The sequence below is a fragment of the Orbicella franksi genome, chromosome 2 (genome assembly GCF_964199315.1).
Source record: "Orbicella franksi chromosome 2, jaOrbFran1.1, whole genome shotgun sequence".
In the NCBI taxonomy this organism is placed as follows: domain Eukaryota; kingdom Metazoa; phylum Cnidaria; class Anthozoa; order Scleractinia; family Merulinidae; genus Orbicella; species Orbicella franksi.
Genome location: NC_138146.1, coordinates 1566204 through 1589522, shown reverse-complemented (window position 1 = coordinate 1589522; position 23319 = coordinate 1566204). Strand labels below are relative to the sequence as shown.

Here is a 23319-nt window from a genome sequence, read left to right as displayed (position 1 = left end):
TCTGTTACCACAGCCAAGCTGAATGCTATAGAAATTCCTGTTGCTAAGTAACCAAACATATAGCTACACCTGAACAGACTTTGTTGAAAATAATAGAACAAAACGTAGACAATTCATTTCCAGAGATTTGGTAACGCAGTCATAAAATTGAAATTCAAAGTGCCAGCTGTTAAGAAAAGGTGCTATTCCATTTTTTAATAGCCCATCTCTATGTTCCCTTGAGCCTCTCTATCAAGCGAGGCCTGGTCACAACCATTCATCTGAGGATGAATTCAATTTGCGTGTGAATGAAATCTCATTTTCATATGAAGGGATGGGCACCAAGACTCGCCTTGAGAAAGAGGCTAAAGGTTATTCGGAAATGGGCTAATTACTCAGCTACCATAATGAAATTTTACATGAGAATTGAAGCCAGGTCGTAAATGTGATATTTACCAACATCAGCAACGAGTCCCAAAAGTGTCTGTCTTAGTTATTTTTCAATATTAACCAGCATCCTCTCAGATATATCTTTTATCTATGCAGGCCAAAAATTAAAGTATAGTCATGAGTTTCTAAAAAGAAAGAACGACGATTAAATGTTTATTCATTGAAAGGGAACAATTTGTTGATGCATTAACTGCAGATTGCTGAGTTGTCATCAATAGCTAATCGACCTGAAAGTCACGGCTCATTTTCCTTACACTAGCTCGACCCTTTGTAGCGCTAGGTTCTAAATGTTTTAACGTAAACTCTAGAAATTGTTTTAGTGGTTGTGATAGACATCCAATTTAGGTTCAGGGGGTACTCCCAATAATGGCCTATACGGTGAGGTCCGCCCGAAAGGGATACCTTTTTCAGGCTTCAGACATATAAAATGTCAGGGATTTCACAAGTGGATGTATATGAAAGGGTAGGGAAATCTGTCATTTAGTTATTTAAAAAGGCCTTTATTAAGATATTTCGAACAGACGCATCTTACGGCTATATCATTTAATTTATTAAGCACCACATGAAAATGACGAGAAGACTTCTTTTTTTTGGCGATTTATTTATAATACGGGCTGGTTATGAATGAGGCACATTTTTTCAATAAAAGTTATACGAGAGGGGTATCTTTTCGGTCAAAATGGTATACAAAAGAGTAAGGGGCTGGCCCTACGGGCGGAACATAAAACTTTGTTGAGTACGCTCGGGATTAGGTTCCGGGTTGACTGAGATCGAGTCATATCAAGTAGACATCTTTTATGCAAGTTCACCCTGCACTGGATCTTTGACTCGGATTATTTTTATGCGAGGAGTTCGAGTCTTTTTTTCTCTCTTGAGGCTGACTAACCGAGTAAGTAGACCTCGTGTACAACAAGCATCTGAGCGAAGAACGCAGTAAGATAACATGAAAGCCATGGACAGCTCCACCAACCTAAAGGACGTCTGGAATGCTAGCCACGGCCACGGCTTGGGTGACACAATCGTGGAATAGGCGCCATAAACTCCAAAGAAGGAATAGACTTGAAGAGCACAGCAGGAAATGCTTAGAACACTTGCCATTACTGTGATACTGGCAATTTTTTGCAAGGCACGCTCTCTCCTGGTGGGAGCAAAAGTAGCATTACAATGTTTCTTTCTTTTGGTAGATTTTGGTTCCTGGCTCGAGACCTCCTGTTTGCCAAGGGTGTCTCCAGCGTCCGCGGTAAGATGATTACCAAACGTAGGTGGCTGTACAGTGTAAGTGACTCTTAAACCGTCTGCATTGCGATCTTTTTCTAGTGTGTTTGGACTTTTAGCTGTATCTTCATGCTTTTCAGTTACTGCACCAGCTTGATCAACTGAACGCACCTGCAGATTCCACTCAGTCTTTTCCATGTCACAAATGCGATTTCTAATGTTGCGAGTTTTAACCACTACTCGTGTCCCACTGTAAATAAATGAGATTGAGTTAAGAAGGCCCCATATTATGAAGAATGACTGGCACACAATTAACAGTTCTGTTCTGTTTGCTTGGATTGCGGTGGTTGTATCCGACACGACGACAACAGCAAAATGCACGAGGATTATGCCACCAATGAAACGGACGCTGCTGAGTTTTGGCGAAACGAGCTTAATCTTGGCCACTTCCAAGAAAGCAACGTGTACAAGACAAAATGCAGACATGAGGCAGGGAAATGCGATGCCAAAAAGAGGTCTGACCACCCATAAAGGGCAGTTAGCGATGTTTTCTCCTGACTCGTATGGGTCAAGCATCAGATACAAACCCCTTGTGGTGCCCAGTGCTACCAGAAGCCAGTTGATTGCATAGAAGAGGTTTCTCCGAGCAAAACGGCTATTGACATCGGGAGACCGAATTACTGCCCACAAGGACCTGCAGGCTAGGAAAGCAAACGCCAGACCCAGTCCTATCCAGTGTAGTTGCCAAGATAATCCCCACTGATGCCTGGCTACTTGCCACTCGGGACCAGGTTCAGGAGCGACTGTGTGCCTTCTAGAGCCGGAAGCTGCGAGAACCATTGCCGAATGCAGCTGAATTGGAGCTCCTGTCACTGTGATAAACGTTGGAGTAGAGAGGAAAACGGCGATGAAAATAACACCTTCTGAAAACAGATGAAAGAACAAAATGATTCGAGATGTCATTCACACAACTGTAAAGGAGCTACGTCACGATTTGCGCATCTTAAAAAGTTTAGCCTAAATTTTTCAAGTTTTTCGTTTGTAATAACCATATTAATCTTCTCCATCCTTAACCATCCTGTTGTTTTTCTATCTTAGTTTCCTGAAACTATTATTTTCAGCTCAACTTTAAAGGTAATTTTGTAAGTGGCCAAAATAACTCAAAATACCATGAATTAACTTCTTTAGTGGTGGAAAACTTATTTAAAAATGTATTGAAAGTAGGCATGACAATCACTTTCGATATCCCTCTCTTGTTTTATTAATGTTTTCGTTCAACAAACCCTAGCAAAATCAGCACGGAATTTATATTTTCAGCAAAGCCACGTAAAAACGCTCTTGTTCGAAGGAGATTAACGCAAAGACCACGACCTTACCTTCTCAAATGTTGATCTAATGTTTTTTCTTCAAAAGCTGTTCTGCAATGCAAGGTAGCCAAGCTTTCTCCAAATGTCGACCAGGACTATTAGGCATCTAAATGAACCAAACTTTACAGTTAAGTACAGTACATCAGGATTCAGCCATGTACATTAAACCGATGGTAAAAGAGGCAGCCATTAAAGATTACTTGAATCAAACGTTAAGTGAATGCTAGCGGCGAAGTTTTCGGCAAACATGAAACAGAAGTGCGGAAAGGCAAAAACGTGGCACGCGATCGATATGGCGATTAGTTCGCGCAACCGCAATTAAGATAAGGTTTTCACCGCTAATATTACCATATGAATCACTTGGTTGTAAAATTTGACTCAATTAGGATTAACAGTGTTTTCGTGCGGAAGTTCTTTGAGAAATGGTGTCAAAAATATACAAAAAACATCCAATTAATTAATTTTGAGGTGAGTTCTATATTGGTTTTGCTTTGTGTGAAAGTCAAAAGCATAATCGCATGCTGTCAGATTGAACAAAGTCAAAAAGAAATTTATCCTGTTAAAAAAATGACACTTTATTGCGAGTAGTACTTCCTGCGTTAGTTTGCTTGAGGTTTCTTTTTTTATCTGATTTCAACAGTGTACTGAAAAACAGCCGTGTGCCAGAACGAGGCACCAAGTCCATTAGCGGCTGCTGGTCTCAAGTATGTATCATCTAACAAGAGTATTCATTGATAGAAATAGCCAATGGTAGATAACATTTTAAGAAAAAGGTTTTTTTTTTTTAGAAATATCGGTGTAGTTGGTGCTTAGCAGCCATTGGTCTAACCTGTGACATAGTAATGTCATCATTTCAAATTATATAAATGTGGTTAGCGGCTTTTTGTGAGTTTTTCAAGTGACTGAATTTTTTATGTACTTAGGCTTCAAAGTAAATTGTAGACCTGATAAATACGTCGTTTTGATCCGGTTCGATTGTATAACAGCTATATGTTACACAACAGATTCTTCATTTTCTTTTCATATCTTAGCAGCTGATAGTGTTCAAATTGCAAATTAAAACTGGACCCCCGCTGTGTAGGAGGAAATTGTGCGATTACTGATTTTGCACACTTGGGCTGTTTATTGTTAGGACCAGGGTTGATAAAAATCACTGCTTGTCTCATTATGAGCGAGTCTTCAATTGAAGCGAGGTTGTCGCCGAGGCCCCGAATCTTATCCAGCTGTATCGGCAAATACTTTCGGAAACACGATAAATAGATATTTTTGTTAAGGAGTATTTTTTCTTGGTTTCTTTAAAGTCAGGATACCTTAGAGAAGTAAATACGGCGGTATGCTGATAAGCATTATCACAAGAATTAAAGGTGAAAAAATGATAATGATAAGCAGTAAAAGAAAAAAAAAAACTATATGCACGGGACTTAAATTCACTTCATATCTGTTTTTCTTCGCGGCTAACACGTTCATGAGAAGATAAAAAAGAAAACACTTTGATAGATAGATGACTGCTAGTACTCGTCGAAAAATTAGCTGAGCTTTCTTCAGCCAAATCCCAAAGCATTTTTAGCGCCGATCTTCACATTGCTTTCCATCAGTTTGAAAATATTTGCATATATGTTGAGAGTAAAAGACACGATTGATGCGAATTTTATTTGATTGTCGTGCATATCATGGAACAAAATAACAATCACTATCGGGAGAAGAATCCATGTAGTAGATGCCGCGTTTTCAAAATTTACTGATGAAAAGTTAAGGCTTCACCGGGAAATTGTAAAGAATTTTGATGAAACCTCCGTATGCATAAAAAACTTCCTGTTACAGAGCAACTGAACATAAGAATTACAGAGGTATCACAATTTTTACCCTTGATATATAATCACTTTCAAACATATTGCTCTTCTTTCAAGCCTATTACTGTGATTTCACGAAGAAATCTACTTACTCAAAAAGACATATTCATTTTGCGCAAATTACACATGACCCATTACGAATGTTCTAAGGCTTTGTAGACTACTTACATGCATTCCATTCACTCAAGTACAGCATCAAAATCAAAGAGATTCGGCTGAGATTTTCACGACTTGCCGCTTAACCGTTCACAAACCAGCACAGAAAAACAGCAGTATTGGTTATCTACACACACTATGCACGGTTCTCTGTTTGTTTCCTGACAATGTTTTCTCTTCAATCTAGAGGTTAAGTGAGACTCTTGCCTCCCTGCACGCCGTGAAGAGCCCTTCACGATATAACACCGTTTATATCGGCCCGCACGAGCCAACATCAACTTTTATAAACGGGCCTATATTTGTAATCATTGTTTTGGGAACCATTATATTGTTAGTGTGTTCCTAATGTTTTAGTTGCGTTTGAGTGAACAATTGACTTGTTGTGCTGAACGCTGTTTTGACAAGTTCTCCAGACACCTCCCGATAACACGAAATGGTATTCGACCAAGTTACACAGTTAGTTATCGGCCAAACTGCTTCAGCTCTTTCGACGTTCCCCTCTATTCGCCCCCATTTCCCCCTTCCCAGTTACCTCGGTCTCTGTTACGTAATCTAAAACATTCATAATCTGCAAACATTCGATATCTGACCAGTGAAAGCATTTCAGTCGCCGGCTTTTAATGACTTCACCCCGTTTTTCAGTAAAATCAGTTCGAAGGCTTTGACCATGTTTCCCTCAATCAGGAAAATATATGGATAATTTAAAAATCAACAGAATACTCTTCAGGAAAGCTACCTTAGATTTGATCAGAAAACTATTTTCCTGTCTACTTTTGTATCCTTAGGTGCAGGCAAATATCAAATTGAGCTATTAAAATTCACATACATTATGGCGGAGAGCGAAAAGGGTATGGGGGCGAGAATAGGCTGTCGTTCGGCTCCAGTTCCTTTCGGACCAACCAATATGGCGGCTGCAGTGGCCGAAAATATGCAATTATTTTTCGTGAGGGATAAATCAACGAACAAAGGAATAAAACGCCTTGTGATCAAGAAAATATCACAGACCAAGACCTGAAGGTGGAACAACTCAGATAACGAAGGCAAAAGTTCTCTGTTTCGAAAGTTTGTTGATATGGCGCCGGTGGTTGCATTGTTTCGTTCCCCTACTGCACCGCCTGCACAAGATGAATACCATAAGGTAAGGAACAGATTTAGGTGTAAATATACTAGTACACAAATAAAAGAATTAAGCAGTATTGCCAAGTGATTGTTAACATATACATAAACATATAATCCCTAAACATTCAAGCTTACGAAAAGTTGACTATGATAAGCTTACTTCAGCAGGGCCCAGGGGTGAGAGAATTGTCAAAATTATGCTGTGTAAGTGCGCCGAGTATTAATATTTCATTTGTTGTTCAAAAATGTCGACCAGTAAATGTACTTGGACCTGATGCATTACTTGGTGCACTTATGTCACCCCCACGCCCCCCTCACCCTGAAATTATGTGCATTTGACCTTTCCCTGCCCCTTCCCCAGCACAGCGTGTGTTTCTAGTAAGTATAAATACCTACATCAAGGAAAGTTATTGGAAATTCAAAGGGAGTGGGGGTCTCTAAAGCCGAAAGTTTTCAAGAAATTATTATATAAAGAAAAAAGTAAAGAGGACGAGCGGACTTTGGCAGTTTTAAGTTCAGCTCATTGCCATTCTCAATCAAAGTGTGAGCTAGTGCAAACCAGTTACGTTGAATGAATTAAGTTTTTGCCACATAATAAACATTTTATTAACTGAGCTTAGTCGGTCTGTATGGGAGAATCTTGACCTCGGCCATTTGTACTCACAACCTTGGTCAAGATTCTCCCATACAGACCCCCTGCTCAGTTAATAAGAGTTATGTATAAACCAAAACTGGAATTCCCAGAGGGATGAGCATAGGAGAGAGGGGGGTGGTTTGGGGTTTTAAATGGAAAATTCCTCCATGGGAGGGTATGGATGTTTCCTGCAGCAAGATAATGCGTAAGTCATTGCATTATTCTTCAAAATGGAGACTGGCTTATATCAATCTTGCAACTCAGTTGAGTTCTTCTGAAATTAGAGAAAAGGTGACTCTTTTTTTCTACTTTATGATGCAATCTTATCAGGGACCAGGCAGGGTAGGGACTGCTCCCTCCCCCACTTTTTTATGGTAAAACGTAATGTAAAAATAATAGTAATTCAACTGTAATAATTACAAGTGTTAAATGCAGCTCTTCTTCAGTAGTGGATTATATGCTACATCTTAAATTAAATTACAGTGATAATTTATTTTCCTTCATTTGTCAGGAATTTCAGGCTCATGGTTTTGAACCTTTCTCGATTCCAGTCCTTTCATTCAAGTTTGATAACCAACAGGAGCTGACTAAAAGACTCGAGGAGCCAAGTAAATATGAAGGTACTATATAAAAACCAATTGAAACCTTTGTCTGCAGCAGAATTTCCTCCAGGGTTGGAGAAGGGGGTGTTATAAGCGAAGAAGACCTGGGTGCTACATGTACCACAGCCCAGGGGGTACTCTACAAAATTCTATACAGGGAGGCTGTCCAACCCCTTACCCTTTTGTTTACCATTTTGACAGAAAAGGTACCCTTTTGGTATACCTTTAAATGAAAAAAGGAACCCCTCTCACATACTTTCATAACTAACCCGTATTATGAATAAACTGCCAAAAAAGGAAGACAAGTCTTCTTGTCATTTTCAAATAGTGCCTAATAAATGAAACGATACAGCCATAAGGTGCATCTGTTCCAAATATTTTAATTAAAGGCCCTTAAAAATAATTAAATGACAGATTTCCATACCCTTTCATACACCTCAGCTTGCAAAATCCCTACCCTTTTATATGCCTGAAGCCACAAAAAGGTAGCCCTTTCGGGTAGAGCCTCCCCATATAGGCCATTATAGGGAGTACCCCCACCCCGGGTGCCACAGTGAAGGTGAAACATTCCTTGCTTGAATAAAGGGAGGGGAAAGTTAAAGAACTCAATAAAGGTCCCTCCCAAGACTGTACCCTAGTTTTTCCTTCACTCTATCAAGGTACTAAAATTTGGAATTCTCTACCAGCATCTACCACTGACTAGTTCAACAGGCTTTTCCAGCTTTAAGAAAAACAAAAACAAAGAGATTACAAATTTTAATTTAATTTGAATAATGCAAATAAATGCTAAGTGTTTCTAGCGATATCAAATAAATTGCTCAAAAATTTGTGGTGTGCAGGTATGGTTCTCACAAGCCAGCGTGCAGTGGAAGCTATGGAGCTCTGTGTGACTAACTTTATATCACATGAAGGTGAGGGCATGTTCTGTTGTCCCAGTGAAGGGTAATTTTTGCTGGTATTGTCACTTTTGTCTCAGATTTAAACTTTAACTTTAAACTTTAACATTAAATTTATTTGTAGTTCCTTACCTTCTTGTTGTGACTTGACGATAGTTTATTGTCCTCAGTTTGGAGATGTGAGACTGTAAAAGGGTGGAGAGAAAAGGCAATATTTGTGGTTGGAAAAGCTACAGCAAAGGCTGGTAAGTTACACTAGGTAGCTGTAGTTTTTGTTGCATTTTTTCTTATAAGTGGTTACAGACTTTTTTAACTATCACTTTAACCCTTCTACCCTAAAGTCTTCTTGCAGCATTATAATAAATACAAAGCAGGGTAACTTGTCAGTGTCAAAGGAAGTTACATCTGGATGTGATTAAGAACTACAGAGACCAGTTGTTTGAAAAAAAATAAACAAGCAAAGATCTGTGTAAGCAGTCAATTAGTATTTCAATTGTCTCATAATAAGCTAATGCAGTTAACTTAAGGTCCATGTATAGGAAACAACAACAATTATTCCTTAAATATAACAAGTACTACTTACTGTGCCGATCACTAAGTTTTGTTATATTTCTGTCAGCCAGTGAGAGGCTTGGACTGGAAAGTTCTGGACACGACGCAGGCAGTGCAGATGCTCTGGTTCCAATCATTCTTCAGTGTTAGTTTGCAGTGCTTTATGTCCTTTTTTTTTTGCCAGTTTCTCTCTTTTTTGTCATGTACACTTTTACATCCATCAAACCCTTTTGGCCTTGGGAGGAGAAAGGGGGGAATCCCCCTGTGCTGATTTTGATCTTTTGTTACAAAAACGTTTTGGTGTGTCATTTGTTTCATTAAATAACTTGACAGTTCTATGGCAACCATGATTTTGAAGGGTGTTTTACCAAATTTAATTTTTACCCATTCAACTTTCTGATTTAGTTTCCAAATTTGATTTTATGATAATTTTATTCTTTACATGTACATTTCTTGTATCCTTATATTTTCCCTGATATTTTAAATCCATTTTGGAGGCGCTTTGACTTATTAAAATTTTTTTTGAAATCCAAGATAGGGGATTCAAGGTGGCAACATTTTGAAATGTGTGGTGTCATTTTGGCCTTCAGTGACGTCATGCTTGATACGTGATTATCACTAATTACGATAATGTCTGATAATGATGATAACTTAGACCAGTATTAATTTTAAAATAACTTATTATAAAATCGTTGATTAATTGTTTCTTTTCTGTTTACAATTGCTATTTAGCCATCAAGCCCAGCAGTAGTCCATTATTGTTTCCATGTGGTAACTTGAGAAGAGAGACAATACCAAGTGAGATGGCCAAAGCAGGTGAAACACATTGTTAATGGATGTCAGTTCTAAGCATCTGAAAACTCTGTGGGGGAACTCCCATATAAAATGGATGTGTTTCCTCGTCGGAAATTTTGAAAAGAACCCCTAAGAGGTACCAAGGTCTTGTTTTGTTGGCGTGGCTCAAGAAAATTTTTTTTCAACTCTAAGAGGTACCAATTCAACAACACATTAACTGACACTGACTTTTTTCAGCTCAATACCCTAAAAGGTATCGCTAAAGGCTCCCACTGTGGAGCTTTTGAGGCTCAACACCCTTAAAAGTACCAAAACAACTCTTTGACCCCTAAAAGGTATGACGAGTACTCCTGTCCCTTTTATAAGTGAGTACCACCCCCCTCCCCACCTCCCCACCACTGGACTGACAACCTTTACAGTGCCGCCATAACTTTATGAAGCTGTACAGGATTTCAAACACATTTGGGCTGTTTTCCAAGCAAGTGCCCTGAACAATGCTCTTGATTGGTACTTGTGGGGAAAAATGAGTTTAAAGAGAACAGTACAGTGTCTCATTTTGTTGTCTTGTCATTGTGTTTTCTTCACCTGCTTTCTTGCCTCTCTCTTTTCCCCGACAATATCACAACCCGGAGCACTATTGTTCAAAGTGACAAACAGAGGGTTTACTTCAGGATCCACATATGGACTGATTTTCTTAACAATCTCCATGTCTTGTGTATTATATAATTTGGGAATTAAGAAATTATTGAGAGATGCAAATTAAACCATCCTTATGGCCAGATAGTTTGAATCGTGTTTCTCCATGTCATCTCAGGTTTCAGGTTTTGTTACTTACCGGATTTTTTTCCTCAAGTGTGCGCCATTTACGAGTCATTTATGGTTGGATTAAACCGGACGCTTGTTTAGACAGTCAACTGTTTTAATAAACCAGTTTAACTACACGTGTATAACTACACTTGTTGAGTTGGTTGGCAGTAAATGTGGATTATATTTTGTCTTTATGTTGCAGAGATAGCACTTGACGGTATTCAGGTATACAGTACATGCGCTGATTCCAAGATAAAGCAGTCTTTGGAAGATTTTATACGAGAAAAGGTAATCTTGGGACAACTTGCTACTTTCCAATTACATGGAATAGTCGAGTTCGATTTTTGGTTGTAATATGAAGTGAACTCCAAGACAGTGAATTGTCAGCGACGCACTATAAATCTTGATAAGGCCAATACATGTTTTGTTAAACGCCCCATCGCGGCACCGCGACCCAATTTTCCTTGCAGTAGTGTAACCAGGTTTCCGAGTTTCCAAGTTTAATATGCTTTGCAAATCTGAACCAATCGTCACAACGACATCTCCTTGTCAATATTTTTATCTTGGCTTTTTGTTTCGTAACCTACCAGCCGACAAATCTACGTTCACGAAAGTCAGGACTACGGGAAACGAAACATTTTGGTGGGGTGTACTATTAACCTCACTGGACAATCAACAGTCTGCAATCTGCATTTTCTGTTATCAGCTCATAGTAGTACAACAATTCAGTGTTGAATAGAGATCTTAGTGAGACATTTTTTATGGACTGACTGTATTTGATAAGACTTGATAGTTAAGCTATATTTCTGTTTTCACTTCTCTTTTTTCTAGGGGGCTCCATCGTTTGCCGTATTTTTCAGTCCTTCAGGAGTTAACTTAACACAAGAGATTCTTTCTAGCATTCCTGGATGGTGTAATGTCAAGGTTAACTGATTACTGTGCTTCTTTTAGTGTTTCCTGCTGGCTTCTTTATGACCAACGGACATTTGAGGTCTTCAACTTTCCAAGACGTTGTAGCCGGGAAGGAAGTCATACACTAGACACACAAGGCCCCGTCCACACGAATTGCGGTCGTTTCGCCCTAAAGCCAGTTTCCCCGGGGAATTTGAAAACGGTGTTTTCGGGTAACCCGAAAACACTGACCCCCGGTCCACGGACCCCCACTACGGACCGGGTCCGCGGACTACCTATGGACCGGTCCACGGACTCCCCCTACGGACCCCCTCTACGGACCACCCCCCAAAATATAATAAAAATAATAAATAAACATTTCAGTTACGGGTTGTCTAAGAGATTACTCGTGACGGCGAAATTACGAACGTTACATTGTGCAAATGGGCGGACCTGGATTCAGGTTCGGGTGCAATTTATATAATTACACATTGCCATTTCCTTTGCTGTGGCCATAAAGTATACGAAAGACGCGTACGGGGAAACCTCCGGGAAGCCTCGAAATTTGTGTTCTTTCCCCTCTGCCAATTTGTTCAGCCCATCCTCCCGTGGGTTCGTGAACTCGTTCCAGGCTTCACAATTTACTCAGCGGAATAACGGATACAAACAAGAATAAACGGCCTAAAAATATATCTTCCATAGCCAGATTGAGCCACGAATGGAAGGCAAGAACTTTCCTTCTTACCATCGGCATCTCCTTACGCTGAAAACAGCTTTTAGGCATTTTTTTTTTTGGGAGGGGGGGGGGGGAGGTGGGGTGTTAAAAACCCAAGTTTGTTACATTTGCAGTGTAACACTCGAAAAATCACCGACACGAGTCTGAATCTATTAGACAACCCATAAGTGAAATCTTTATTTATTATTTTTACACTATTTTAGGGTGGTCCGTAGAGGGGGTCCGTTGAGGTAGTCCATGGACCGGTCCGTAGGGTAGTCCGCGGACCAGGTCCGTTGTGGGGGTCCGCGGACCGGGGGTCAGTGTTTTTGGGTTACCCCGGTGTTTTCACTCTCAAAACGTATCAAGTGTTTTCCGTCCACACTACGCTGGAAAAAATTTGAAAGTGCAACATTCACCTGTCATTTTGGATTTGCGTTTGAGGAAAATCACGTAAATTATTGTGACGTCGTTTTTAAAAAGCTCCGTTTTCAAAATTTCTCCGTCCACAGTAAAACGCAAAGCCAGCGTTTTCAAATTCCTGAGGTTTGAAGAGCGTTTGCGAAAAGCTCCGTTTTCGTGACGGATTAGTCTGAACGGAAGGTCTAAGCATAGGACAACGGGGACGGAGACGTGGTGATTTTGGTATGCGTTATTTTCTGGTATTTTCCACTTATCCACTTAACGACCCTTAACGCCAGTGCAATTTAAGTTTTTTTTTTTAAGATGAATCACTGCTGACGGAAACACGCGGGCCCTGTTAAATAGGCTGGCTGACTGCGAGAAACTGGGCAAGGCAATCACAAAGTGAAGTCAGTAAACATCTTTCTTTTGTCACAGCTTGTGGCGATTGGCAAAACTACAGCAGAAGCAATGAAGACCAAAGGATGGAATGTAACAGCAGTCAGTGAACAACCCAACGCACAAGCTTTGGTACAATGTATCATAAACAGTGCGAAGGAGGACGAAGAGCGTTGACATTCGCTCCCAGCATGCCCTGCATAGCAGGTGATGGGGTGGATAAAGGACAAAACTGATCTATTAATTTGTAATTGTGAAGTATCTTAGGTGTGTATAGCTTATTGCCAAAGTGCCAAGTGATTAGGGAAGGTGCTATAACAATTGGTCAAATACTAACACGAGTCGTAGATTGGTTAATGGACACAGAACACATAATTATTTCATAGCAACTCTATAATTCACCAAGTTGAAGCAGAGAGAGGAGGCTGGTTTACACTGGTCCATAAACATCAGCCTCAGGAGCGTACTCACACGCAGTAAGGTGCTGCTAAGTAGCACGTTTTGTTAGGACATTTCCTAAAGGCGCCAATGAGCCATTTCCGTGTTGCTCTTTCCTTTATTTCAAAGCGAGTCTTGGTGCACAACCTTTCATATAGAAATGAGATTTACTTGCACGTTCACTGTCTTGCAAAAAACTTATTTCCACATGAAAGGTTGTTTACCAGGACTCGTTTTGACACAGAGGTTAAAAGCAATTCGGAAATGGCTTTTTATCTACATCTCCCCGTATTGCTTATGCTTTGTGTGCTAGTAAACACCAGCCTATAGTAATGTAGAATAAAAGTTTGTTAATCATATGTTGATAAAAGAAAACAAGTGACACAAACAGCTGTATTTTTATCTTCTACGCTCTACAAGAGTTTTAAAATCATTCTCAAGCCAGCCATTCCTCGAGAAGCTAAGCGATGACACGGGCCATTACATTAAATTTTATCAGTATAGACGGCGTGTTCTTATTGCAAGTAGAGTAAATGAAAATACAGACCCAACTTTAAAAGATCGACACACACACACTGAGAGACATGTTGCGAGAAAGTGAAGTAGGGACAAGCTCCTTCGTGTGAACCCATAAGACGCATGGTGCACACTAGCGGAGACAGTTTGCAAGAGCAGAGCACACGATATATTGAAAATTGAGATCATGTTGTCCCTGTTCATGACAACCAGCTGAATTTCATGCAACATGTTGCGGGGACGACATTTTGTCCCCACAACAGAACTTTGCAAAACCGGCATATCACACGTGTGTCGACCTTCTAAAAAGTTCCATTGTGCAATAGGTACCTCTGTGATGTACAAAATGACCTTTGCATCATTCGAAAATGCCATGAAAAACACACCACACAAAATTTATATTATCTTCCAATTTTATTGCAGAAATTCACAGAACACCATCTGCTAACATCTATTAATCAACAATTTGGTAGCCCGCGTCGAAGACGCTACCTACCGCGCGTTTTCCGTCTGCGACGCAGGCTACAATCTTGTCACTACTCAATTTCAAGATAGCAATGCAAATACAACACATACAACAAACTCGATAAATAAATTGCCTACGAAAATGAAGAAATCGTGTAACAGCACGTTTCCTTCATTTCCCGTCGACAAGATTTCTGTATAACCCCAAAGTTAATTATCTACACAATTTTGCGAGTCTCGTCCGAAGACAGTACAGTAACATGTATGACATAAATTGTATTCATAATTAAATACGGTGCTATATGGAAATGTCTCCTTGTCGTCATATCGGGTTGTACTATGTATGCACCACTGGGAGGGGAAAAACTATAATAAACAAACAAACAAACAAACAAACAAACAAACAAACAAAGCAACGAAAAACAAAAAGAAGTTTCAAGGTTTACCCTCTGGATACTTCACAAACAAGGGAAACATCAATAAAGGTTTTGTTTCTTATTAAACTAAGTTGTACAAGCCTGTGACACATAGTTGTAAAGAGACTATTTACAGCTACAGACTATAAAAGTACCAGCTTTTTGGAACGCGTACAGCTACATGCATGCAAACATGGCGGCATGGTTGAAGCTAATAAAACATTGCTAGACTGTTACAAAGTATGACCATGCAAAGAAAGTTGAGTAACATTTTCGAGTTTTCTAAGAAACATCTGAAGAAGCAAGTTAGTCTCTAACTCATAGAAAACCTGATAAACAAAGTGACTGTGTATCAGATGTTTCATCTCTCTTGTTTTCCTCCAGCAAACAGGTGTAGATACCTGGGTGCAGGCCAATATCTTGATAGTCTTGATTTCAAAGTTATGTGAAATGTTTTTTTCTTTCTTCACAATCAAAGTGAGTGATAGCTCGGCAGGTTTATCTGCTCTTTTGTAATCTTTCAATGATCCTCTCCAGTACACGCTTGGCCTCGCAGTTGGGGAAGTTTCTCATGTCATAGTACTGTGCAGCAATCTTCACCAGCCTGAAACAAAGGGAATTGATTGTAACAAACTTCAAATGAACACACTAATTCCACAGAAGTGACTGCGATTGACTGTTGTGTGGTATCTTACTGATGATAATTATACATAGAGGGCATTGCATGGCGGTGCAAAGATATGAATATTATTTTCAAGTGGTACATAAACTCTTTGTGCTTGTTTGTAAAATATTGTTTTTACAATTTGAAAATAAAATTCATATTCTCAGCCACCATGCAAGTTTCTTTTTATCATACAAACAAATTGACTGTTTGAAAAAACAACTGTGAAAAAGCAAGAAATGATGTCATCAATATTCTCATTGGTGAGGATATTTAAAATATGCCTTGGGTTTTGGATATAGTTTCGTATGAATTTTTCAAATAGTGTATTTTCCAGTAAAACACTGTACCTATATAATATGCTTTCAAGACTCACCAGTCAGCCTTGATGTCAGTGCAGGTTCGAATGTAGTTCTTGGTTGTCAAGACAAACTCATTGTACAGCACCCACTCAGGCTTGTGATCCAAGCAAGTAGATGGATGCAGTTGTACAACCTGAAAAGTGAATAAGCACTAATCAGGTGCAAGATCAAAATAGCAACTCTCCTTAACAATAGCCATACATTTCTTCTAATTGTAGTAATGAGAATTTGCTGATAAATCAAATTGATATCCTCCACTGTTGAGTGTGATAAGGTATTGATATTATAAGGAAAAATCCTGGATGATTTAATCCACAGACTATGAAAGCTGATAAGTTTTACTTACAAGGGACAGGGAGGAAGGAGAGCAGTAGACCCTGTTCTGAATACAAATGTTTAAGGTATTCAACATAAGTTAATGTTAGCAATGTAAGATGAGATGCTTGTTATCTTGATTCATCAGTCTTCATCAGTTCTCAAAAACCTGAATCAATCTGGAATATTACACTGATTGGGTGTTTCTTCTAGATGAAGTATATTGATTTGAACAATAGTGATATAAAAAATAAATAATAATCTAAAACTGCTGCCAGTCTGCTGTTCAACTCACCTGGTTGTCCTTGACTGTCAAGTAGTGTCCAGACCTCTCCAAATGAGCTACCTAACTCATCAGAACAGTAATGTGGAGGGGCAAGTTGGGATTCACAGATTTTATGGTCAGTATATCTGAGGCACCTCAAATAAAATTACTAGATCAGTTAGGGGAACTTATGACTCTTAGTCCAAACAGTTTTGAATCTCCTCAGTGTCTAATCATAAAACAGTATGAGAGGCTTTGCAATATGGCTGATGAATGTGGTTAAAGACAGGTTCATTCTTTTCGAGATTTCAGTCTAAAAAGGTCTCTGTTCCCCTAACTGCAGATATTATTAGTTTAAGGTGCAGCAAACAACCAAACTCAATACTTTGGAACTAGATATTTGATAGGTAGTAAAATGAACCACCCTCCTTAAGACTCGCGGTTTTCACCACATCAGTTTAATTTTCCTATTCTTTTTCTTTGTATTGCTATGGTTTACATGCAGGAAATAGTAAGTGAACTGTAGTTTTCTGCACCCTACACCATCAGTAAAATACTTTTACCATTACTTGTACTTTTACTGAAGATTGTAATGAGGATGTTGTGGCATGGATCCATATCTGTTTCCACCGTTTTACAGAAATTGGTAGGACTTTTCAGAATGACCCAAGAACCCAGGAAAGGGGACTTGAGTTAAAATCTAAAACATTTCCAAGGGAGATAGCCCAGACCCCTCTAGAAGCTTGCCCCTTTTGGGCTGGTTGATTTGGAAATTGGTCCACATTATCCTAGATTCAAGCCTGTGCAGTACCCTATATATACATGTACTGGTATGTCAGAGAAAGCAGTTTTCATTTACAGAGTAAAGAAAAAGGGCAGCCCTTAACAAAATGGCTTTCAGCAAGGTTTGAAGGATTTCAGCCACGGGAAGTAAGTAGCTTTCCTTTAAAAGTTGCAGACCAAAGGGATATCAGACTGAAGCCATTTTCACTAAGGTCTACGAGTTGTTACGGTACCTGCATAAAGAATCCAGTCACAAGTGCCTTCCTGATGTTCACATAATAATCGCGACTGTTGAAGTCGGTGCTGCGTCGTGCAAGGTTGAATCTGTCCATGATTCTGGTGAGCTGCTGCCGTACATTGTCTGCAGACTTAAGTGATCGTTGTTGAATAAAGTTGTCATAACACCACTGGACATCTTCATGGTCTGACAGAAAAGGAGAAGCAAACTTGTAACTGAAAAAAGTCACATCCTGATGTGTGGAATACAAATTTTGTTGTTGGCTCTTTAATTCACGGCAGTAAAAACCAACAGAAAAGGTGACAGAATGATTAACTAGTAGATTTATACTAAAACAATTAGATTATTTGCTTTCGATTTCTATGGATGATAGTTTACTTGGACTGTGCCCTTGTCAACTATCACGCAAAAGAAATCTTGAGCTCAGCATCTAATTGTTGAATGGTATAGTGTAGACTGCAGTATGGTACTGCATGTCCAACTCACTTTGCTTGTAAGCATGGTAAACATTCAGCAAGGTGAGGTGATCTCCATCAATGTGAGCAAACTTCATTTTTGCTTCATCAGCAGCTTTCTTTGCTTCATTTGGTCTCAGAAACACTTGAGGAACTAAGGAATTTTAGTAGAATATAATCATGTTATAATTTCTGTCAAAATAACAACAATAATTATTATTTTATGTCAGCCGCCATAAAAAGTTAAGCCGAGCACAGAAACTAAGCAGAACTAAAATAAAATGGCATCTTCAGGTACCATTTTGATTCTGGGCAAAACCATACCAAGACACCAAAGTAGCATTAATTTCACGGTTTGATCTTTGATCAGTGTATACAGAAGTCCAGTTCAAAACGTTTTGCCTGCTTGTAAAACCCAGTTACCCTCCTGCTGATAACGTTAATGAAACCCCTGCAAAGCATAATAGCTAGTGATGCCAAATGCATGTTTCCTACATCACAGTGTTAAAATACTGATGCACTTGACATTACCTGACAACATGGCAGTAATGGATAAGATCTCGTTAGAACAGTTATGATCACAGCTGGCAATCACCATCTTGGCAAGCTGTGGGTCGAGGGGGAACTCTGCCATCATGGAACCAAGCGATGTCAGATCTCCGTTGTCATCAAGGGCACCCAGATAATTCAGCAACTCAAGAGCTCTCATCAAGGTCTCAGGGGCTAGAGAAAGATGACACCGGAAAATAATCATTATCACAATCCAAAACGAATGCCGAGCCCCTCTGGTTCCAATGTTTAGTGAAAATAACAAAAATAAATTATTAATTTTGTTTATCACTAAAACCTTTCAGACATGATTCCCCCTGCCAAGCCTCAGTGCTAGACTGAATAATAACTTGACAAACTTGGCCTATTGCAAGTATCTCTAGTTTGTAATCCAGTACAGCAGAGAATTCGCACCCTTTGCTCGACTAGGAGCCTGAAGGAATAAAGGAATGTCACAGCAGAATACCAAAATGGTCCATTATTTAATAATCACTTGCTGGGCAAAGTACAAAACTTACCAGGAGGATCCATAAAATCAAAATGAACCAAGTCGTCAATGCCCAGCTTCTTAAGCTGCAGTACCACAGTACCGAGATTAGACCTTAGGATCTCAGGATACGTGTTATCCTGCATTTCATTCTGATAAGCTTTCTCTGTATAGAGTCGAAAGCACTTGCCAGGGCGGGTACGGCCAGCACGACCTGCTCTCTGCTGTGAACTGGCTTTTGAGATGGCGGAAACTAGCAGGGACTCTACACGAATGCGAGGGTTATACACCTGTGTTTACATAAAAAAATGATCACAATCAAAGGTAAAAAGTGCTCAGATTATAACAATATTGTGTACATTTTTAGTGTGCTCGCCTGCATGTACAGTGAACATCCCTGTCTTTACACTGTCTTCTTGGACAACAGAATTACATGTAACCCTCAAAGTAGCTGGAGAGCAAATAAATCCATCTATTGCTAGCATTCTATTCAGTTGTAGTGCATGAAGCAATCCTTGAACAAGATAATTTTTTTCTTGCTACAGAACTTGTGCTGTTTGTCTGAGCCATTAGTCTTGACAACCACAAACTTACACATGAACTTTTACTTAGGATAAGGATATTACAGCTACACTGTATGTAAAACAAACCTTTTGTTTTGAAAATCCAGGATCAATAACAAACACAACACCATCAATTGTGAGGGATGTCTCAGCTATGTTAGTTGATACAACACACTTGCGACCAATGGCACCATTAGGTCGTTTAGGTGGAGCAGGGTCAAAGATGCGTTGCTGTTGTTGGGGAGGAAGTGTGGAGTACAGGGGAATGCAGCGTAGCTCTCCTATTTCAGGACCCAAGTTGTCAATTTCTTTCTTTAATCTCTTACAAGCTTCTTCAATTTCCTGGGTGAAGGGAACAAAGTAATTTGAAGTGCTGATGATGTGCCATAGTTAGATTGGCAGACATCATAACATACACAGTTGAATCTCAAGATCTTAAACTGGGAGAATCTTCACATCCTTGAATGTATATTTACACCTAGAGCTGCTAATTGTCAAGCCTTGAAAAACAGTCTAAACATTTAAGGACACAAGTCAGAGAATGCTATCCTAGTGAGTGACAATTCAAATAAATGCTTTCAAAAATTATTTTTGAGCATTTGGAGTGTTTATGATGTTGTACAAACTGGTTCTACATGTACATTGTATCTAACTCGAAAGTCTGTGGTTGAAACACTTAGCTAGAGTGCAACTATTCAAATGAAAGCTACCTGTATTGAGCAGTAATTTTATATTGTCCTGTTTATTATGCCGTAAATGGTGGTTTTAAACTTTAAGGCTGTGAATGAATCCCAACACTTGAACAGGATTCATCAAACTTAGAATGACATTGGAACAAACCTCTTGCCCAGTGAGAAAGAGCAAAATGTCACCCTCCACTTCCTCACACATGTGAATCTGTACAACTGTTCTTATGGCTGCCTCCAGGTAGTCTCGCTCAGGTTCAGGGGTGTAGAAGATCTCCACAGGGTGTGTCCGTCCAGGTATTGTCATGAGAGGAGCTTTATCAAAGTAGTCCTGAAACTTTCCAGCATCTAAAGTGGCACTCATGATAATAATCTTGAGGTCATGTCTTTGACGCACGACCTGTGGAGAAAAATGATGTGAGAAGTGACGCTGGTTTGGTGTGTTGTTTCTGTGAGTAAGGTATATCCAGGGCTTGACAAGAAACTTGAATTCTAAAATTTTGCTTCATGTCCTGGGCAAGTCTTGGTTTACTATTGCTCTGATTTAGCTGGTGGATGACTTGCCTGTAAAATGAAAAATCACTTGTCGGGCAAGAAAATCTACTTGCCCAGGAAGACAAGTACGGCACTATTTTTTGAGCCCTGACACTCAATGGGTAAACAATACCACTCAGTAGCAGGTTATCAACCCTTTATGCTTATGCATGGTGAGAGGTTTTGTCAAGTTGCCAAAGAACATAACAAAATAAACACACCACGTCAAAGTCCCAAGCCTACACCTATGACTTGTATCCAGAGTCTAAAACCCTTCAGTTCGATCATTGTACCACCCACCATCCATCTCCTTGTATATAAATAAAAGTAACTGAAAATGTCAGCTTGTACACTGTATGTTTACCTCTTTCAGTAGACCCATGAGGATATCAGTTGCGAGAGTTCTCTCGTGAGCTTCATCAAGCAAAATGACAGCATAACGATCCAGCAAAGGATCTGTCATAGCTTCACGTAGCAGCATACCATCTGTCATGTACCTAAAATAAAACAATCCTTAATAACTGTGACATGCTTCTCCTATTTTGTAGAAGTTGGTTAGTATTGTATCGGCAAAGAAATGCCTATAATTCCCTTCTTCCTACAAGATTTTCTTCAGTTTGAAACCTGTATCATTGGTATTGAAGTGTAGACTACATGTAGTGCAAGTCTCTGATGCAATTTTGCATCAGCAGAGAGAAAAATAATATAAATCGGGTCACTTCAAATTATGCAGTTTTCTCTCTGGTATAATTTAAACACTTCCATAATTTCAATTACATGCACTATATGTTCATCTTTCACAAGCAGAACAAACTACAACAAACTAGAACACAACACCTTGTTAGTGAAATATTAGTTATTTGATTAGGTAATTTTCTCAAGGGGCTGCTAAACTGTAAATACCTACTTCAGTATTGTTCTGGGACTGGTGCAGTCTTCAAATCGAATGGTGTACCCAACTTCTTGACCTATCATCACGTCCAGTTCATCAGCGACACGCTGAGCAACACTCATGGCAGCTACCCTTCTGGGCTGAGTACAGGCAACACATTTGCGCTTGTCCATGCGAGTTTCAAGACACCACTGAGGAATCTGCAATATGTCATTCATTACATCATATGTCAATGAGTTATTCATTCATGTACTTTTTCACTTCGTGTAAACAACAGGATAACTAATTCACACCTGCATTGAAGTCTGGTTTAGTTTCTCACTGGAGTGTCACTATTTCTGATCTCCCATACATTACCCCTGGGGTTTCATTAAGGGCCAGGCACCAGGTAAATTAACTGGTGCCAGGATGATTTTGCCTGCCTGGTTTGACCATCTGGGGGAAAGTTTCCCTTACAAAACTGGTTATCCTCTGAATTTCCAAGATTATGCATGGGGTGAGCCTGGCTATTTTCAGGAACCGCAAATTGTGCCAGGTTGCCCTAACAGTTGGCAAGTGTTCATTTATATTCCTAAGTGGAGAGAGGCACTGTGAGAGTAAAGTGTCCATCCAAGAATACGGCACAATGATGTTTAGTGGTGTACAGTGAACATGTAGGAGTTGTTCACACAAACCCACTTACGTAAGAGAAATCCACATGCGAGACAACGACATATTTCGGGTTTGTCACAAGATAGGTACGTTGTAAATTATATACCTGTGTTGTCTTCCCAGATCCCGTTTCTCCAACAAGAACAAAAGCTTTGTGCTCTTTCATACTCTCCATAAACTTTTCTCTGTATTCCCATACTGGCAGCTCAATTCTCTTCTTAAGAATGTCAAAATATCTGTCTGAGAACAGCTTGCCATTGAAGGGGTTGATCTTTCCACGTAGATTACTGGGATTGCTGATAAAAGTGGAGAAAGAAAATAACAACACATTAGATCAGCTAAAAAAAACCAACAAGGTTAGATTAAGATACCAGAAAAAATAAAATACAACAAAACAAACAAAATATATATTAAAATAAACCAAGTAGACTCAGCATTATCAAACGAAAGTAAAAATAAAGAAAGGAAAATTCTGAGCGAGTGGATGGAGGCTTACATAAGCTTAACACTTTTATTTCATGGAATTGCAACCTAATAATTTGACTTAGGACACTGAATGTATGATTTCTTAACAAATGGTTAGAAGTGATTATTAACAAGTCAATTTTGCACTATTAAACTTAATGGAAGAGAAAAAAATGGTTGTAAACTTCAGTAAAGCTTCCATCAATTTTTTTTTCATTCCGTAGGTGTTTGGAACTGACTGTGTATTGTACGTGTAAAAGTACCGTGCTGAAAAAACACCACAGCAGCAATTGAAAGTAAACTTTAGCCAGTTTGCGGGATCCTGTGAGTCACAGACTTATTTAACACACCTATGGAATAGCAAAGGCAGTTATTCAAGCAGAAACTTTCACTTTTTCCGCAGATTCAACAGCTGCCAATTTCACCCTCTGCACAATGCCGCTTGCCTACCTCAACTCTTCTCGAATCCTTTTCGCGGTGCTGACTGAATTGGAAGAGTTGCCATCGACATCCAGTCTTCTTTTTGACATCTTACCCTGATATCAAAGCGAAAATTACCCTCCAAAAGCTTCGCAAAAACTGGTTTACGACTGCAAAACTTCCTCCATGAGTTTCGCCGGTAAAGAAATGTGAAAGACACGCGTTATCGATCACTCTCCCAGAAGGCTTTGCAATCGTATAGCATGCTAAATATGGTATTATTTCCCACAAACACTGTCGCGCGTTATTACGCGCGAAAGATTGAA

At 39.4% G+C, this 23319-nt stretch overlaps 3 protein-coding genes across 4 annotated transcripts; 1 reads left to right on the top strand and 2 right to left on the bottom strand.

The window, feature by feature from the left end:
* Positions 1-845: 845 nt before the first annotated feature.
* Positions 846-2701, bottom strand: LOC145467483 (uncharacterized). The gene has a single exon (XM_081451043.1). It carries the CDS (start codon positions 2605-2607, stop codon positions 1225-1227), a length of 1383 nt encoding a protein of 460 aa, XP_081307169.1. The 5' UTR covers positions 2608-2701; the 3' UTR covers positions 846-1224.
* Positions 2702-4940: 2239 nt separating this feature from the next.
* Positions 4941-13655, top strand: LOC145475174 (uroporphyrinogen-III synthase-like). The gene is made up of 9 exons (XM_081455223.1): positions 4941-6155; positions 7282-7390; positions 8212-8283; positions 8439-8513; positions 8888-8965; positions 9553-9636; positions 10625-10710; positions 11254-11346; positions 12869-13655. Exons 1-9 carry the CDS (start codon positions 6090-6092, stop codon positions 13004-13006), a joined length of 801 nt encoding a protein of 266 aa, XP_081311349.1. The 5' UTR covers positions 4941-6089; the 3' UTR covers positions 13007-13655.
* Positions 13656-13754: 99 nt separating this feature from the next.
* On the bottom strand, positions 13755-23237 carry LOC145475153 (putative pre-mRNA-splicing factor ATP-dependent RNA helicase PRP1). 2 transcript variants are annotated; one of them, XM_081455222.1, is made up of 13 exons: positions 23024-23237; positions 22215-22404; positions 21473-21657; positions 20930-21062; positions 20186-20431; positions 19433-19687; positions 18814-19072; positions 18278-18469; positions 17778-17900; positions 17287-17477; positions 16301-16351; positions 15705-15823; positions 13755-15268 (listed from the first exon to the last, which is right to left on the bottom strand). In XM_081455222.1, the coding sequence occupies exons 1-13, from the start codon at positions 23101-23103 to the stop codon at positions 15163-15165; spliced, it is 2130 nt and encodes a 709-aa protein (XP_081311348.1). In that variant the 5' UTR covers positions 23104-23237; the 3' UTR covers positions 13755-15162. The 2 variants fall into 2 exon arrangements, 1 of the variants encoding a protein (XP_081311348.1); XR_014046072.1 differs by lacking the exon at positions 13755-15268 and having other exon boundaries at positions 15725-15823; positions 16301-16416.
* Positions 23238-23319: the final 82 nt, after the last annotated feature.

Excerpts from the sequence above, each read along its gene's own strand:
- LOC145475174 (XM_081455223.1), top strand. The coding sequence starts at position 6,090 with ATGGCGCCGGTGGTTGCATTGTTTCGTTCCCCTACTGCACCGCCTGCA. Across the intron at positions 6,156-7,281 it reads CACAAGATGAATACCATAAG|GAATTTCAGGCTCATGGTTT; the intron begins GTAAGGAACAGA and ends TTCATTTGTCAG. Across the intron at positions 11,347-12,868 it reads CTGGATGGTGTAATGTCAAG|CTTGTGGCGATTGGCAAAAC; the intron begins GTTAACTGATTA and ends CTTTTGTCACAG.
- LOC145475153 (XM_081455222.1), bottom strand. The coding sequence starts at position 23,103 with ATGTCAAAAAGAAGACTGGATGTCGATGGCAACTCTTCCAATTCAGTC. Across the intron at positions 16,352-17,286 it reads TGACTGGATTCTTTATGCAG|GTAGCTCATTTGGAGAGGTC; the intron begins GTACCGTAACAA and ends CTGATGAGTTAG. Across the intron at positions 15,269-15,704 it reads ACTGACATCAAGGCTGACTG|GCTGGTGAAGATTGCTGCAC; the intron begins GTGAGTCTTGAA and ends CCTTTGTTTCAG.
- LOC145467483 (XM_081451043.1), bottom strand. The coding sequence starts at position 2,607 with ATGACATCTCGAATCATTTTGTTCTTTCATCTGTTTTCAGAAGGTGTT.